This window comes from Silurus aristotelis, assembly GCF_946808225.1.
Source record: "Silurus aristotelis genome assembly, chromosome: 6".
In the NCBI taxonomy this organism is placed as follows: Eukaryota; Metazoa; Chordata; class Actinopteri; order Siluriformes; family Siluridae; genus Silurus; species Silurus aristotelis.
In genome coordinates this window covers 32140079-32158670 of record NC_139579.1, presented here as the reverse complement: position 1 = coordinate 32158670, position 18592 = coordinate 32140079, and the positions used below count along the sequence as shown (strand labels likewise).

Sequence of the window (18592 nt, the reverse complement as noted above, 5' to 3'; positions counted from 1 at the left end):
CTGAACTCCTCCACCTTCTCCACCTCTTCTCCCTGCAACCGCATCACTCCACAGCCCTCCCTTTTATTCACACACATGTACTCTGTCTTACTCCTACTGACTTTCAATCCCCTTCTCTCCAGCGCATATCTCCACCTCTCCAGGCTCTTCTCAACCTGCTCCCTACTCTCATCACAAATCACAATATCATCTGCAAACATCATAGTCCAGGGAGACTCCTGTCTGACCTCGTCCGTCAACCTGTCCATCACCACTGCAAACAGGAAAGGGCTCAGGGCTGATCCTTGATGCAGTCCAACCTTCACCCTGAACCAGTCTGTCGTACCTACTGCACACTTCACTGCCGTCACACTGTCCTCATACATGTCCTGCACCACCCTCACATACTTCTCTGACACACCTGACTTCCTCATACAATACCACAACTCCTCTCTCTGCACCCTGTCGTACGCTTTCTCTAAATCCACAAATACACAATGCAGCTCCTTCTGTCCTTCTCTATACTTCTCCATCAACATCCTCAAAGCAAATAAGGCATCTGTGGTGCTCTTCCTCGGCATGAAACCATACTGTTGCTCACAGAAGGTCACCTCTTCTCTTAGCCTGGCTTCCACTACTCTTTCCCATAACTTCATGGTGTGACTGATCAACTTAATTCCCCTGTAGTTACTGCAGGTCTGCACATCTCCCTTATGCTTAAAGATCGGTACCAGCACACTCCTTCTCCATTCCTCAGGCATCCTCTTCCCTTCCAGAATCCTGTTAAACAATCTGGTTAAAAACTCCACTGCCATCTCTCCTAAACATCTCCACGCTTCTACCGGTATGTCATCTGGTCCAACCGACTTTCCATTCTTCATCCTCTTAATCGCTGCTCTCACTTCCTCCTTACTAATCCTATCTACATCCTGCTTCACCAACTCCACATCCTCCAACCTTCTCTCTCTCTGATTTTCCTCATTCATCAGCTGCTCTAAATACTCCCTCCATCTTCTCAACACACTCTCCTCATTAGTCAACACATTTCCCTCTCCATCCTTTATTGCTCTAACTTGCAGTACATCCTTCCCAGCTCGGTCCTTCTGCCTGGCCAATCGGTATAAATCCTTTTCTCCTTCCTTAGTGTCCAACCTCTTATACAGCTCCTCATATGCCTTTTCCTTGGCTTTCGCCACATCCCTTTTTACCTGCTGCCGCATCTCCTTGTACTCCTGCCTACTTTTCTCATCACTCTGTCGATCCCACTTCTGTTTTGCCAACCTCTTTCCCCTAATGCTCTCCTGCACTTCCTCATTCCACCACCACGTCTCCTTGTCTTGCTTTCTATTTCCAGATGTCACACCAAGTACTTTTCTAGCTGCCTCCCTCATCACTCCTGCAGTAGTTGCCCAATCATCCGACACCTCTTCACCACCACCAAGCCCCTGTCTGACCTCTTCCCTGAACCTCACACTACACTCTTCCTCCTTCAGTTTCCACCATCTTATTCTTCTTTCAATCCTTACTTTCCTCCTCTTCTTCTTCGCCTCCAAAACCATCCTACAGACCACCATCCGATACTGTCTAGCTATACTGTCCCCCGCCAACACCTTACAGTCTCCAATCTCCTTCAGGTTGCATCTCCTACACAGAACGTAATCCACCTGTGTGCACTTTCCTCCACTCTTATACGTCACCCTATGATCCTCCTTCTTCTTAAAATACGTGTTCACCACTGCCATTTCCATCCTTTTAGCAAAATCTACCACCATCTGCCCTTCCACATTCCTCTCCTTAAAACCATACCTACCCATCACCTCCTCATCACCTCTGTTCCCTTCACCTACATGCCCATTAAAGTCTGCCCCAATCGTTCTTTCCTAGGTACACCATCTACCACTTCATCTAATTCACTCCAGAATCTTTCCTTCTTCTCCATCTCACAGCCAACTTGTGGAGCATAGGCACTGATGACATTTATCATCATCCCTTCAACCTCCACCTTCACGATCATCACCCTATCAGAAACTCTCTTCACCTCCACTACACTCTTACTGTACTCTTCCTTCAGAATCACCCCTACACCATTTCTCTTTCCATCCACACCATGATAAAACAGTTTAAATCCACCTCCAATGTTCCTGGCCTTACTCCCTTTCCACTTGGTCTCCTGAACACACAGCATATCTACCTTTCTCCTCTCCATCATATCAGCTACCTCTCTCCCTTTACCAGTCATAGTACCAACATTTAAAGTACCAACCCGAACCTCTACTCTCCTACACTGCTCCTTTTCCTGCCATCTCTGTAGACGTCTTCCTCCTCTCCTTCTCCTCCTTCGGCCAACAGTAGCCCAATTTCCACCGGTACCCTGTCGGCTAACGATACCTGTGGCGGTCGTTGTTAACCCGGGCCTCGACCGATCCGGTATGAAATTCTCATTTGTGATCCGCATATTTGATTTGGCACGTTTTACGCTGGATGCCCTTCCTAACGCAACCCTCCCCATTTACCCGCGGGGGACCGGCACTAAGAGTGCACTGGCTTGTGCCCCCCTAATGGCTGGGTTAAAGGAGGAACCACAAACAAAAGAACAAAAACATTATAGTAAAAACAACAACATTGGGTCAGGGCAAAAAATGTAGTTTCTGCTGATGTAGGTTTCAAAGTCAGAAACGATTTGCAAACATTTAACTGATGACATGCACTGGTTTTACTCGTGAGCAAGTTTTATTGGCTTTAGGTCTAAGTCAATGCAAAAAGGTGAGCATTGTGTACAACTGTAAACAAATCACTTCTGTGTCAAGTCTTTCGTGGGTTGATGATGAGAAAAAGAAACGTGGGATTAGAAGGTGCGAACTTTATGCTGGTAAAGTGTGTGATGTTCAGTAATGCTAATTGATATTTAAATGATACTAATCTCAAATTCATGTGGCAGCTTCATTGTAAAACACAGGAAATTGATCATATAGGAACTACAATTGTGTGCTTTCATGATACAGAATTGTATTTTACTTTGTTCAGTGTGTGTGGAAAAACTGTTGGTGTTTGCTCAGTCGTGATTTGTTTAGAAATTTACTTCACACACTGTTTTGCATTAAACCAAAAAGCAACTAAAACTCGCTTGTGCATGAAGCAGCCTTTCGCCAGTGTGACATTTGTTTATTTTGATCTCTGACTTGTTGCTGCGAAATGTTAATTTTTCATCCAGTTACAACTCCAATTCCCAGGAAGCTCCAAACACAACATCAAATGCTTAGTGTTTGTTCTCATATGCCTCGTTCTTTTGATTACCCTTGGTTTTAACTTGTTAAAGATTTGTAATTCAAGTATATTCACATGACAACATACACTATATATATAGAAAAGTATTGGGTGACATGGTCATAAGCGCAGTATGTAATTTTTGAGCATTGCATTTAACATTTTGTCCCAATTTGCTCTTATAATTCCCCCCACTCTTCTGGGAAGATGTCCCACTAGATTTTGGAATGTGCTTTTGGACATTTGTGTTCATCAATCTTAAAGGTATTACGAAAGGCGAGTACTGATGGAGGTGAGGAGGTCTGAGGTGCAGTCAGCGTTCACATTTATCTCAAAGATGTTCAGTAGGGAGGAGATTAGAGCTCTATAGCAGGCCACTCAAGATCTACCTATCCAAAGCATGTAAACCAGATCTTCAAGGCTCAGTGTGCACAGGGGCATCGCCATGCTGGAACAGGTTTGGATTTGCAAGTTCAAGTGAATGCAAATTTTTATTATAACGCATCTAAAGACATCCTGTACAATTGACCTTTGTGGTAACAGTTTGAAAAATAAACACATATAGCAGGAAAGAGCAGAAGACCCAATACTTTTGGCAATATAGTGTATCTAATGTAGTAGACAGTTTAATTATACTACCAAAAATGTCGAAAGTTTTTACCACCAAATAATCGTCACTTCTTCTAATTTTTTTGGCTTCTCCCATTAGGGGACGCCACAGCAGATCATCCGTCTCCAAACCCCCCTGTCCTCTACATCTGCCTCTTTCAAACCAACTACCTGCATGTCTTTCCTCACCACATCCATAAACCTCCTCCTTGGTCTTCCTCTTTTCCTCCTTCCTGGTGGCTTCATCCTCAGCATTCTACTACCAATATAACTTATGTCCCTCCTCTGCACATGTCCAAACCATCTCAATCTCACCTCCCTCACCTTGTCTCCAAAACGTCCTACATGCGCTGTCTCTCTAATAAACTCATTTCTAATCCTGTCCATCGTCGTCACTTCCAACGAACATCTCAACATCTTTAGCTCTGCTACCTCCAGCTCCACCTCCTGTCTTTTACTCAATGCCACTGTCTCTAATCCATACAACATCGCAGGTCTCACTACAGTCCTATAAACTTTCCCTTTCACTCTCACAGATACTCTTCTATCACAAATCACTCCTGCTATCACTCTTTTCCACCCACTCCACCCTGCCTGCACTCTTTTCTTCACTTCTCTAACACACTCTTCATTACGTTGCACTGTTGACCCCAGGTACCTGAACTCCTTCACCTTCTCCACCTCTTCTCCCTGCAACCGCACCTCCTTCTTATTCACACACATGTACTCTGTCTTACTCTACTGACTTTCGTTCCACTTCTTTCCAGCATGTACCTCCACCTCTCCAGGCTCTTCTCCACCTGCTCCCTACTCTCACCACAAATCACCCACAAACATCATAATCCATGGAGACTCCTGTCTGACCTCGTCCGTCAACCTGTCCATCACCACTGCAAACAGGAAAGGGCTAAGAGCCGATCCTTGATACAGTCTAACCTCCACCTTGAACCAGTCTGTTGTTCCTACTGCACACTTCACTGCTGTCACACTGTCATCAACCTGCCCAAGTTCTCCCTCACCACCACACTGCTGCTCCCTCCACTGACTTCCAGTAGCTGCACGTATCAGATTCAAAACACTGCTGCTTGTCTACAAGGCCAAAATTGGATCCTTTCAGCACTGCTCGACTGCTACCACCTTCTCTCAGGGGAACAATTAAGTATAATTGAAGGCTCTTCTCAGTTCTGGCACTGAGGTGGTGGAATGAACTTCCACCTGGAATGTCCGATCAGCATAGGTACTGGCTTCTTCTTCATGCGACGGGTGAAGATCTTCATCTTCCTGAAACACTTAAACTAGCACTTTTCCTGGTTTGCTTTGTCTTTGTTTGTTTTGTTTTTTTCATCTCACAAGCGTTTTAAGCTGATTGTATCTAAAGTCTGTAATCTAGTGAACCAGTGTCGATTTGTTCATTAATAGAGACTCAAAGCACTTTTGTACGTCTCTCTGGACACGGGGGTCTGCTAAACGCCATAAATGTAGAATGAAATAAATGAGATCAAACAAGTCGGTCAAAAGAATAACAAAGTAGTAAACAATCTTTTAAAAAAGGATCGTTCATCAAATAAAATGAAAGTAAATCATTTTAGAGTTTAAATAGAATTTAATAATTTATTCAGAGCTGACTGTGTTCTGATGCACCTCTTTGAGTGAAGACCTTCACTCTATCTTGAGAAGTGCCCCAGCGCAGAAGCAAAACCCCAAATATTAGTGAACTGACAGCCGAGAAACGATGCCCATGGCAAATTTACTTATTTTTATTTACTGTTTTATTTTCATGTTATTCTGTTTCCTCTCTGTCTCGTTGTTCATTAAATGTTGAGGTTTTCTTTATACTTAAACCTGTTTTAGTTTTGGCCCTTTATATTGATTGAGTTTTACACCACTAATGTAGAAGATTTTCTCAGACAAAATAACTAAACTATCAGTTTAAAGCTAATTTATAAAAAAAATCTTTAAAATCGAATTGGAAAATTTCTCAGGAAAGATTTCTCACATTTCTGTTTTGGATTTACAATTAAATGAGACCAATGGAAGCTGCCATGTGGTAAATTATAAACCGACATCATGTTCATTTTTCCATCACAGTAAACAGTGACCATGTTAAATCAGCATGCCACAAAAAGAAACAAAGAAACCATGTTCTCATATTTGCATGTGGTTCATTTGCGAATGAAGCCTCTCACACACTATGTATGCTACATTTCTTCAGGAGTGAAAAACTTGTGCATGCATTATCTTGATTATCTAGATTTATAAAAACCTCCAATTGATTTGGTCTAACGAGTCACCATGAGGCCACGAAGGACAGGGACAGTCTCATTTCCTGGCTAAAATATTTAGGACTAAAATCAGACCCAGCTAATGAAATATAAAATAAATCCTAGGGAGAATCTAGAGCTTAAAGTTTCTTTGAAAAAAAAAGACAATTATATTGTATATTAAATTTTTTTTTTATATTATTTAAATAAATTGGAATTTAGCGAATGGCGTTTGAGATAGCTGCTATCTAATAGAAAGTACTTTATAAAATATTATTTATATACATTTGGCTTATTATCTCAATAATATAGGTTTTATCAAACAATTATAAATTAATCTTATTAAATACCTGAAGGTTGAATTTTTTAATATTATTATTATTATTATTATTAATATTATTATTATTATTTCAGCAGGAGGTGGAGCTCAGAGTTCATTCACAGGTTTTGAAGCCATACTCCAGTTGGTGTCTTGAACCTGGTGCTATAGTGAAGAATTCTCCCTGTGGCCACACCTGAGGACCCACTGATTAGGTCAGTTGTTAAGGCTCTGGATTACCGATGAGATGCTCAAGAGTTCAAGCCCCAGTATCACCAAGCTGCCACTCTTGGGCCCTTCAGCAAGGCCCTTAATCCTCTGTGCTGACCCAAGCTTTCTAACATTGCTGGGATATGCAAAGACAGAATTTCACTCTGATGTAACAAACAAGTAAAAAGCTTCTTTCTCTTTTATATGTTACCCTTCGATTTCATCTCATTTTTACATCTAAGAGCGGATTTATTTTTTCATTTTAAAATATTGTCAAGTAAAGTCAGGAAGCTTTTGTCATTTCAACCATTTATATATATATATATATATATATATATATTTTCTCCAGGACCCTGGTGCTACATTACACAACATAAAGCTACATTACACAGAGCTCAGGACTAAAGTCAGTGCGGACCAGTATGCCTTCTGTATAATATCTTATACAGTACAATTTGTGAAAAAAAGAAATACAATAAAATTAAATAAAAATGAAGCAGAGAAAATCAGAAAAATAAAAGAAATTGAGGGTTTTTTTGGTTAAAAAAAATATAAAAAGTATAATAAGTATTTACACATACAGAACATTCTCCTTCTGCATTCTCCTACTGCACCTTTCCCTCAGTTTGGCAACTTGGTTTTGCATTTTCAATTGTGTGCTGCTCTCACAAACTTCATCCCTGTAGAATCTCCATAGCCGAGCGCCAACACACCAGGGAGAGAAATGATGGCTGTTCTCTCCATCCTCATCCTGCTGACTCTGACATATGCATCCACAGCACTACTGTACAGAAAACACATTTTTTGCATATCTTCTTCATCCTGGACTGAAGCTCAGATGTTCTGCAGGAATAATTTGATAGATTTGTCAATTCTGGACACACATGTGGGATTCAAGCTTTTCAGACAACAAACAGTTGAATATAAATTGTACCATGTCTGGATCGGTCTTCATAAAAAACTAAATAAAAACTAAATAAAAAAACATTCACACGCTGGACTGATGGAGCACCACTGGGTTTCTCAGCGTGGAAAACCAAACAACCTCACTTTCTTGGACTGTGTCATGACTTATAATCTGTGGCAGAATGAAAACTGTACAACACCTATGAACTCATTCTGCTAGACTTGGGCACCTTAGATGATTATGGTGCAGGAGATGAAGAGCTGGGATGAAGCTCTGGTGCACTGCAGAACACACTACACTGACCTTCTGATCCTCACCTCGGAAAAAGATTAGTTTCTAGTCAAAAACAAAAGTACAGAAATTCAGACACCCACTTTCTGGACCGGGCGGCGCTTCATGGACGGCTTATGGTTCTGAGTGGACCATCAACAGACTCTGCCCTCAGTGCCTTCCTGCTCCATCAGACCTTCACTGTGGAGCATGAAATGTTCAATGCGTGGAGAAAATGTTTTTGCTATATCGACATTTGTGACAAGTGACTCAACACAAATCCTAATATCTATTAATATTTTTAAACAAATAATAAAAATAATAATGCAATAACTATAAAAACTATTTCTCTAAAATTCACTTCTTTTCCAAATTCACTGCAATAAAGACCTGCACGAGACGATAAAGAAACGATCAACATGAGTATCTGAGTGGATAAATATCAGCATACAATATTATAAACTGAATTATTACATTAGCATTGAAATTGTTACTAAAATACACAAAATCTATATTATTTTAATCCTTATTTTACAGTACAGTACAGTATTTTACATTATTTTGTAGTAAATAGCTTTATTACAGATATTACTTCAATCTGATGTATGTATTTTGGCCACAAATATGATAAAAAACAGAATATAATACAAATTATATAAACATGTATTTTATTCTCCACTGTAATGATAATAAAAATTCATAAAAAAGTGTTCAATATGCAATGCATTTCCTAAGCAGTGGCAGGAGGTGATTGGATGTTCGAACAGCGATCATATTCCACCGCAATTTTACATAAAACAGAACTGAGCTATTCTAAAACGCGGGATATAATTGCCAAATCCACAAAAAATGAGCAAATAAGATACTAACTAGCGGTCTAATAAACGTGGCTGGATCTTTTGTACAGCAGTTAGGAGACAACACAATTTGCTTAAACAAACTGGTGTCTGGGGGAAGGTCAATACGTCAGGGACAAAAATGTACACAACTTACAACATATTAAACAAATCTAATGCTTCTTTTTTGGTCCACAGTGTAATAAAGGCCAAAAGTTTTATACGTATTCATATTAATATGTGTACAGAATGTCTCATGTGTTTTTGGTGTCATTTTCCTGTAAGTTTCTTTTACAGGAAAATCACCAGTAAAGTCACCAATCAGGATCGAGTTTGCGCTCTGTTTTACAGAGTCCTGCTACCGTTGATAAAGTTGATCAGTCACACCATGAAGTTATGAGAAAGAGTAGTGGACGCCAGGCTGAGAGAAGAGGTGACCATCTGTGAACAACAGTATGGTTTCATGCCGGGAAAGAGCACCACAGACGCATTATTTGCTTTGAGAATGTTGATGAAGAAGTTTAGAGAAGGTCAGAAGGAGCTGCATTTTGTATTTATGGATTTAGAGAAAGCGTACGACAGGGTGGAGAGAGGAGTTGTGGTATTGTATGAGGAAGTCTGGTGTGTCAGAGAAGTATGTGATGGTGGTGCAGGACATGTATGAGGACAGTGTGACAGCAGTGAAGTGTGCAGTAGGAACGACAGACTGGTTCAAGGTGGAGGTTGGACTGCATCAAGGATCGGCTCTGAGCCCTTTCCTGTTTGCAGTGGTGATGGTCAACAGTGCTGTAATGATCCGCTGTAGCGACCCCTAATGGGAGAAGCCGAAAGAAGAAGAAGAAAAAGCTAATTAGCTCACATCTCAGGCTGCCCAGAGTAAAGCTTTTATTCTTTTTTAACATACATAGCAAACATACAAAGCAAGTTTAAATGCAAATAGATGGCGTCAAACATATAAAATACTCAGGGACATGTAATGTAATGTCATGTAGTTCCATATTATGACCAGCAGGTGGAGCCAGAAGGAAATAAAACTTTAACAAGGACCCGGGAACAGATTTCACAACCAAAACGGGTACATATAATGATGTGCACATTTCCTTTTAATTCTAATTAACATTAATTTATACTAATATTATTCGTAATAATAATATTAGAAATCTTTCCTAAATATGTAAGTTGTTCAGTTTAGCAAATTTTTATCTATTTCTTGTTACATTTGTCGGTCTGCAAGATAACATTAAATGGCTGTTTTGTTTTAGTTTGTATTATTAAACTTTATTGATATATATTTAACTTTTGTTTAATGCTAAATCTGGTACATTTTAAGCTTGAAGATATTTAGTTTTTAAACTAATTATAATCTAAAACTCCTGATGCATTTATTTCTATGATGTTTTAAGTAAAACGGAGGCTGTAAAAAGAATTTTATTGTGTTTGAGACGTGTGCATGTGCAACAAACTTAGCAAAAACACACAAAAGTCGGACAAGTGAATAAGTGGATGAAAGTTCTGTGGAGTCCAAATGGGAGATTTTTGTCTCTAACAGAAGAACTTGTGTAAGAAGGAGAACAGGAGAGAAGATATGATCAGACTCCCTCACCCCCACACTCACACATGGAGGTGGAAGTTTAATGGTTTGGGGTTGTTTTAGAGCAGAGAAGATTCCGGAAAGTGAAAGGAATCCTGAACCATCATGTCTCCCATTCCGTACTTCTACACTGTGCAGTTCCGTCTGGACTGCGGCTCATTGGAAGCGACTTCACCGTACAACAAGACGATGAGCCGAAGCACGTCTGAGTTCTGTACGTGTTATTTAGAGAGCAGACAGACGTCTGGAGTGATATCTATCATGATACGACCTGCCCAGTCACCACACCTCAATCCTACTGAACTGCTCTGAGATAAAGAAGAAAATATCCAACTAGTGAAGAACATCTCTGTAGAGTTTTACAAGAGGAACAGCATTTTAGATGAACGTTTGGAGAAACAAAGTGTTTGGTTGAGCGTGTTGAAGATCTTCCTGATCTCCCGTTGTCTTCCAGTGATGTTCTTCCACTCTTGATGTGCCCGTGCTTTTTAGAAAACTTTTAGAATCACGTCAAACGTTTGTTATTTGTTGTAACTTGCTGTCAATGGTGAATCGCAGACGTGATAAGGCACGTGTTCAGAATAGCACCAGTTGCACAGCTCCCATTGTACACAGCTGTCTTTTATCACACTGATTCAGGAAGTTCGGTGCTCCCTGTGACTGTGCGTGCAACCTTGTACTGCCATCTGAGACACTCATATGTCTTTAATGTGTCACAAAAGTTACAGCTATTTTTCTTCTGGCACTGAAACTGGAGACTGTAAATGATCAATAAACCTTTTCCAGAGAGCCAGGCATGTACCTGTATGAGTCCATGTGAACAAGCTGTTGCCATAGAAACGGTAACATATTAACACCTGCAGTGATTTTTATCGCTGCATGTCGGCAGTCGCTGAACTGTAAAGCCACCTGCAGTTTATAGCCATAGTAACATTTAACCCACAATTTGTTATATTTCAGATTTCTGTTTAGATTAACAACCTTTTGATTTGAAGACAACATTGCACATTCTTGTCATTTTCTCACTCAGCCTCATGGGGTTGTCACCTGGAATGCTTTTCCAACAATCTTGAGAAGTTCCCAGAGATGTTGAGTGCTTGTTGGCTGCTTTTTCTTCGCTCTCTGGTTCAACTCATGTCAAACCGTCTCTACCGTCTCTACTGTCCCTTTCAATCTCTATTGTACTGTTGGAAAACAAGTAATGGTCCCACTAAGTGCAAAGCTGATAGGATGGCATGTCGCTGTGATACCAACAGTGTCACCAGCAAAGTACCTCCACACCATCACACCTACTCCTACATGCTTCACAGTGGGAACCACACATTCAGGAACCATCCATTGTACATCTAACAATGACACGGCACCTTCTGTACATCTAACAATAATAATATGGCAGTTAGAACCAAAGATCTCAAATTTGGACTCATTAGAACAAAGGACAGTTTTCCACTGATCTAATGTTGATTCCTTGTATTTTTCGGCCCAACCAAGTCTCTACTTAAACTTGAACTCTGGATAGCATTTATGTAAATAAATGATAACACTAATAAACTTATCCTCTGCAGCAGAGGTAGCTCTGGGCCTTCCTTTCCTGATAAAGTCCTCTTGAGAGTCTGTTCCATCATAGTGTTTGATGGTTTTGGAGTCTACACTTGAAAGATCATTTCAGTTTATTTTTCTCTTCCCTTAACTGAGTGTTTCTTGCCATCATATGGATTTATACAGTAGTTGTAGCAGCACTAATAAGGCTATTAACTATGGACTTTCTATACATATGTCACGAATGATCTCTTGGAACTGAACCCAATTCCAGGTGATTATCTTGTGATCCTCAGGAGAGAATGCCATGAGTTTTCCAGGCTGCACTCAAAGCTACATGGAGTTACTTTGGAAAATCCTAAATGATAATTGATATTCTGGATGGTTGAACACGTTTTTGTTAATTACATACGTATTAATGTACAATGATGAAAAAAATAAAAATGAAGAAAAACCAGGGAAGGAGAAGATGCATCCAAACCTTTGACTGGTACTGTAGTTATAGCAAATTGCTATAGCTAATTGGAACCTTCTGACCAATCAGCATCCAAAAATTGCTATATTTTTTTAAAATATTATTATTGCACTGAAATGACCTGCTGGATTGAAGCATTGTGATAGAGATAATGAAGCATTGTGATCAGTCAATAAGCAGAAGAAAAACAAGAACAAAAAGAAGAAGAACAATATATACAATAACTCGTAATATTTATTGGCCAACGGTGTATCCTCTGTCTTCCTCTGTCACGTGCAAACCAAAGCGGTTATAACACCTACTCCTCTCCCATGGCATGTGGGCGGTCAGACACACACACACACACACACACACACGCTCTCTATAAATATTTTCCTTCGCCGCTCGTGCTGAGACGGAGGCTCGGAGGTTTCGGAGATGGAGGTTAAGGAACCGGAGGAGAGCTCGGAGGAAGACCTGGACAGCGTGAAGGCGCTCACCGAGAAGCTGAAGCTGGAGACCCGCAGACCCTCGTACCTGGAGTGGCAGGAGCGCTTGCGCAGTGCGCCGTGGGGCGGCTGCCGGAGCGCGCGCGAGGCAGACCACGGACCCGCGGAGCGCGAGGACCCCGACGGACCGCGTGAGATCTGCGGGTTCCGGTCCATGGACGATGCGCTGCAGTGGCTTCGGAACGAACTGGTGAAAAAAAATATATATATTTATTGAATGAATTGATTTATAATAATAATAATAATAATAATAATAATAATAATAATAATAATAATAATAATCATCATTCTTCTTTTTCTTATTATACACAATAATAATAATAATTGATACTTATTATTATTATTATTATTATTATTATTATTATTATTATTATACATGAACTATTTATAGTACATTTTAAAGCATGGTAACTTCTATGGCATTAAAATAATAACAAAATAATGAAAGAAATAAAACATTTAATTAAAAAGAATTGTACATGTGCTGCATACTTGTCACGTGCACATTTCAGCACAGTGAGGGGCTTTAACATCTGACCTTCAGATCAGTAACCCAGAGCCTTAACCCCCTGAACCACCATTGCCCTGATGTTAATTCACATATCTATGTACTGTATAGATTAATAATTTGTTAACATTTTTTTTTTTTTTTAATTAATAAATTTATAGCTTATAGATAAAGTGCTGATTAGAATGTTCAAAATGCTACTGCTGGGCCCCTAAACAAGGCCCCTAACCCTCTCTGTATCATGTCTGATCTGACCCTGAGTTCGGACCCTGGCTTCCTATCAGGAAGGGATATTTGAAGAAAGACTTTCACTGCGCTGTAATTTTATGTGACAAAAAACTACTAGCAATAATGAGTGTACTATACTGCTACTATAAATAATGTGTACAATTAAATGCTAAATATTAAAAACTTCAAAAGTATGAATTTAAGGTACATTTAGAACAGATAGAAATATGCAATTAAGTTGTGATTAATCACGAATAAATATTATATTCGATTGACAACATTAATATACTATATATATAATAACTCAGTAACTGTCACTCCCACATTCCATGATCATGAACATTTCCTGTGTTAAGTCAGTGAGGGTCACCAGGGTCTCCATAAATGACAGAGATATTTATTGCAGCTTTTATTTCCTGCCTATTTTCAGTCCAATAAACTCTTGCTTTAGAGTTCCACAATCTTTTTACACTACTTTTTCAGGTTTGTTTCTCCTGACAAACCTGTAACTGAGTCTGGTTTCATGTACCTCTCTTCTCCCACACATTTTCAGTTTCATCCAGGCATTGTCTCTGGGATTTAGGACAGGGTTTGGAAGCCTGCTTAGGATCATTGTTCTGCTGGAAGACCTAGTTATGACCAGGTTTGAACTTTGTAGGTGATTTTGTAAAGTTCACCGTCCATTATCGAGCTAAACATCCTACAACATGATGCTATCACCCCCCTGCTTTACCACTGAGATCTTTATCAGATTAAAAGCCTCACCTCTGCAGCATCTCTAATGGTATGGGAGTGCATTAGTGTCTGTGGAATGGGCAGCTTGCACATTTGGAAATCTCCATCAATGCTGAATAATATATAAATATACACTCACCGGCCACTTTATTAGGTACACCTGTCCAACTGCTCGTTAACGCAAATTTCTAATCAGCCAATTACATGCCAGCAACTCAATGCATTTAGGCATGTAGACATGGTCAAGACGATCTGCTGCAGTTTAAACCGAGCTTCAGAATGGGAAAGAAAGATGATTTAAGTGATTTTGAATGTGGCATGGTTGTTGGTGCCAGACGGGCTGGTCTGAGTATTTCAGAAACAGCCTACCTGAGTATTGTTGCTGACCATGTCCATCCCTTTATGACCACAGTGTACCCATCTTCTGATGGCTACTTCCAGCAGGATAACGCGCCATGTCATAAAGCGTGAATCATCTCAGACTGGTTTCTTGAACATGACAATGAGTTCACTGAACTTTAATTGGTCGCCACAGTCACCAGATCTCAATCCAATAGAGCACCTTTGGGATATGTTGGAACGGGAGACTCGCATCATGGATGTGCAGCCGACAAATCTGCAGTAACTGCGTGATGCCATCATATCAACATGGACCAAAATCTCTGAGGAATGTTTCCAGTACCTTGTTGAATCTATGCCACGAAGGATTGAGGCAGTTCTGAAGGCAAAAGAGGGTCCAACCCGGTACTAGTAAGGTGTACCTAATAAAGTGGCCGGTGAGTGTATATACAGGTTATAGAGCAACAAATGCTTTTATCCAGAAAACGTATTTTTCAGGGAAGGCCTTGCATATTTCAGCAAGGCAAGGCTAAATGCATATTGAATGAAATGAAAAACACCACAAAGGAAACCCAGAACTGTCAAGCAGCTAGATTTCTGTATCAGACACATACAAGACAACATTCCTCTCCTCTCAAAACTTCAGCAAATGGTCTCCTCAACTCCCAGAGGTAGTCGGACAGAAGACATGATGCTACAAAAGTGGGAAACGTGGCTCAACTTTTTTGAGACGTGTTGCAGTCATCAAAGTCAAAATGACCTTATTTTTTTCTTGAAATGGTTTAAACATTTGATGTATAGAAATATGGATTTATGAGATTTGAAAATCATTGCATTCTATTTTATTTACATTTTACACAGTAATAGATTGTGGTCATAGATACTTAAATGGGATGGTTAAGATGCCTACAACTTCTTCACCAGTTCCATGTCTAGTTGCTGTCGTGCAGTTCAGGTGAACCTTTAGGACTGTATTTCTGTTTCTACCTCAGAGTTAGTTATCTATAATCCTTTTTCCAGAATGGTGCAGCAGCTATGTGCTCCTCATGATGTTTAAATTTGCATGCAGGTGTTTATACAGATTATCACTTACTTACAGTAGATGTTGCACTGAAGAAGAAACTGGAGCAGTAGAAGACCCAATGTTTTCTTGGGTTGCTTGGATATTCCTGTTGTGTAAAAGGTTAAAAGGGAGGTTCCTACATGTATAGATGTTCTCCTTTTTGAACCCTTTTTATGACATCTGACTAATCAGAAACATCTGGAGCTCATTGTATCAATTTGTAGGAACTTTTAGGATCAATCCTTCAGAATATTTGGAGAAGGAACTCAAATTTACTTCAAGCTGAAATAATTTTATTTGTAACTGATTGCTCACATCAGAGATCATTTCATAATTGTTTGTGTGTGTGTGTGTGTGTGTGTGTGTGTGTGTGTGTGTGTGTGTGTGTGTGTGTGTGTCAGAGGGAGATGCAGCTGCAGGACCAGCGGTTGGCACGGCAGCTGATCCGTCTCCGTGGAGAGCTGCACCGGTTAAAGGTGGAGCGTGTGTGTGATGGACACCGGGAGATGTTGGACGACGCCACGCTGGAGCTGGAGGAGTGGGGTGAGGAGTGCGACCTGCTGTGCGACGTGCCGCTGAAGGCCGCCTTCACCCTGTCCACACCGCTCAAACACCTCGGGCTCACCAAGATGAACCTCAACGCCCGTCGTTTCTCCCTCTGCTAAACATCTCCAGGTCCTTTGAGAGTGAAAGGTCTCATGATATACTACAGACTTCTGTTGCAGCTCCTCTAGCTTTAGTGAAATTGATGACCGACACTTCTTAAAGCCATGGTGCATTTAGGAAAAGATCTGCAGCTGACCGAAGATCTCAGAAACTAGACAGTTAATCTTAAGGCTCTCATTACTAAAAACACTTTCAAACACCCTGAGGTCCTCAAAGAAAAGATATATAATACATTTAAAAAACTCCAGGATAAAATCCTATTCCAGCACTACCAGGACGTCACCGCTGGGCTTTTGGTTAGAGCCTGACCTTTGTTCTCCATTTCTTTTCAAATTGGGTTGTGTGAAGAAAAACAACAGGATAAAGACCTACTGACTGACCGCAAAGCAAATAAGGATCTCTAAAAAGAGATGAATAATGGCTGGAGAACATCATTCCCAAAAAAATAAGACATGATGCCCACCAAAGATCAACCAGGCCTCTAATTTGGAACATGCCTCCATTACAAGTGTTATAATGTCACAGTTGTAGGTAACACCAAAAAAACAAGTCAGAAGAACTCATGAAGAACATGAGAAGTAGAAAATATGTGTTAAGGTGTGTTTCTGTTTAAGTTTAAGAATTTGGGACACTAGAGTTTTCCAGACATGTGGTTCTTCTCAAATTGTTCCCACAAGCTTGGAGTAATGTTAGAAGATGCCGTAACTGTGTGATAACTAAAAAATAAAATCAGTTTATTATATATATAAAAAAAAAAAAAATTCTAAAAGTCGAACCAAAAAAACTCAAGTTTACCGCGATGTCCTACAGTAAATCCATCGCTTAAAAGCAACACGTTCCTGATTACAGAAATTACCAAATAGTTTTGGGTCCAGCAAAAGATCTGACATTTCCATAACTATGGAAGTTAAAACCTTGAAATAAAGACTAACTGCATTTAAAAATCCAATCAAAGTTAAATTTAAGCAGAAAAAACAGGTAAATAATTTAAATGAGCGAGAGCAACGAAAGGACAAGGGGCGCTCACTGGCACCCCCAGCTGGTTGCGCAACAAGGCACCATCTAGTTTGCATATGCCTAGAACCGTTCCTCCAATCCCTTAACAAATAGGAATATTCAATCGTTTGTAAAAGACTGTAGTAGCATAAGGAATAAAACACTTTGGAAAGTGCCTTCATTGTAAATGATACAACTTTAATTCAGATTATTGGATTCTTTTCTAATGCACTCCTCAATGAAGGCTCCATGCACTTTTTTTTATCACCATTAAACCTTTAACATAGAACTTGAGCTGATGAGGAACCTGGTGATGTTTCTCCTAGCATCAGCTGAACCAACACTGAGTCAGAAAAGAAGAAAAAGACGTGGAGGTCCGCATCTGCATGGAGGCCCAAGTGTTCAAACAGACCACGATCATGGAGCTCTATCGATTCTCACTCTCATCCTCTCATCCCCATTTGGATGCCTCCCAAAAATGTGCTCAGAATTCCAGACACATTCCACGAGCACGAAAATAACTACGAGTCAGATATGAGGAGAGACTAATCACAGCTCATACGCTGGACGAAGACAAGCAGAAGTGTTTATCACGCTGTAAAAAATCCTTTGCAGGTAATTAATGTGCAAAAGAATAAATATTTTCAATAAACTCAAAACCAAAATGTAGCTGTTTTTCATTCGCATCCATTATTCACTCAGATTTACTTCTTCTACTTATTGATCTCATCTGCACATTCATGAGAAGATTCACTACAATGGCAAAAGTATTGGGACACCTACGTTTTCTAGCTGTATGTGGATGATTCCTGAACTGTTCCAACAAAACATGGAGGCATACGATTTCTCAGGATGTTGTGGCATGAAATGAATCTCCACACAAATCTCCAGAAAATCCAGTGGAACATCTTTGCAGAAGAGTGGAGGTTATAATAAGAGGAAATGGAGAAACATTAGTGAATGATTTTATTAATATTTACTTTCAACTTGTTTATTTTCAGACGCTTTTTCACATGTTGTACAACAGAAGAAGAAAAACTAACACACAGAATTGTTACTTTTATGCTCAACAAACTCACAATATACACAACAAAGTCGTATTATTTTCATTGGGCACATCATGTGTATCTTTTTTATACTGATTTATATCAACTGGCACATTTATTCCATCTGTTATTATTGTTTCATTATTACCACAGTGGCTTTGATCATGTTCTAATGGCCGAAAGGTTGTGGGTTCAAATCCTAAAAACACTGTATGAAGAAAAACGTATTGGGACACCTGATCTTTCCTTCCGTATGTTGGTTG

The 18592-nt window shown here is 39.9% G+C and overlaps 1 protein-coding gene across 1 annotated transcript; it reads left to right on the top strand.

Moving 5' to 3' along the window:
• Positions 1-12526: 12526 nt before the first annotated feature.
• On the top strand, positions 12527-17948 carry fam167b (family with sequence similarity 167 member B). The gene is made up of 2 exons (XM_083544948.1): positions 12527-12938; positions 16023-17948. Exons 1-2 carry the CDS (start codon positions 12678-12680, stop codon positions 16284-16286), a joined length of 525 nt encoding a protein of 174 aa, XP_083401074.1. The 5' UTR covers positions 12527-12677; the 3' UTR covers positions 16287-17948.
• The last annotated feature ends 644 nt before the right edge of the window (positions 17949-18592 follow it).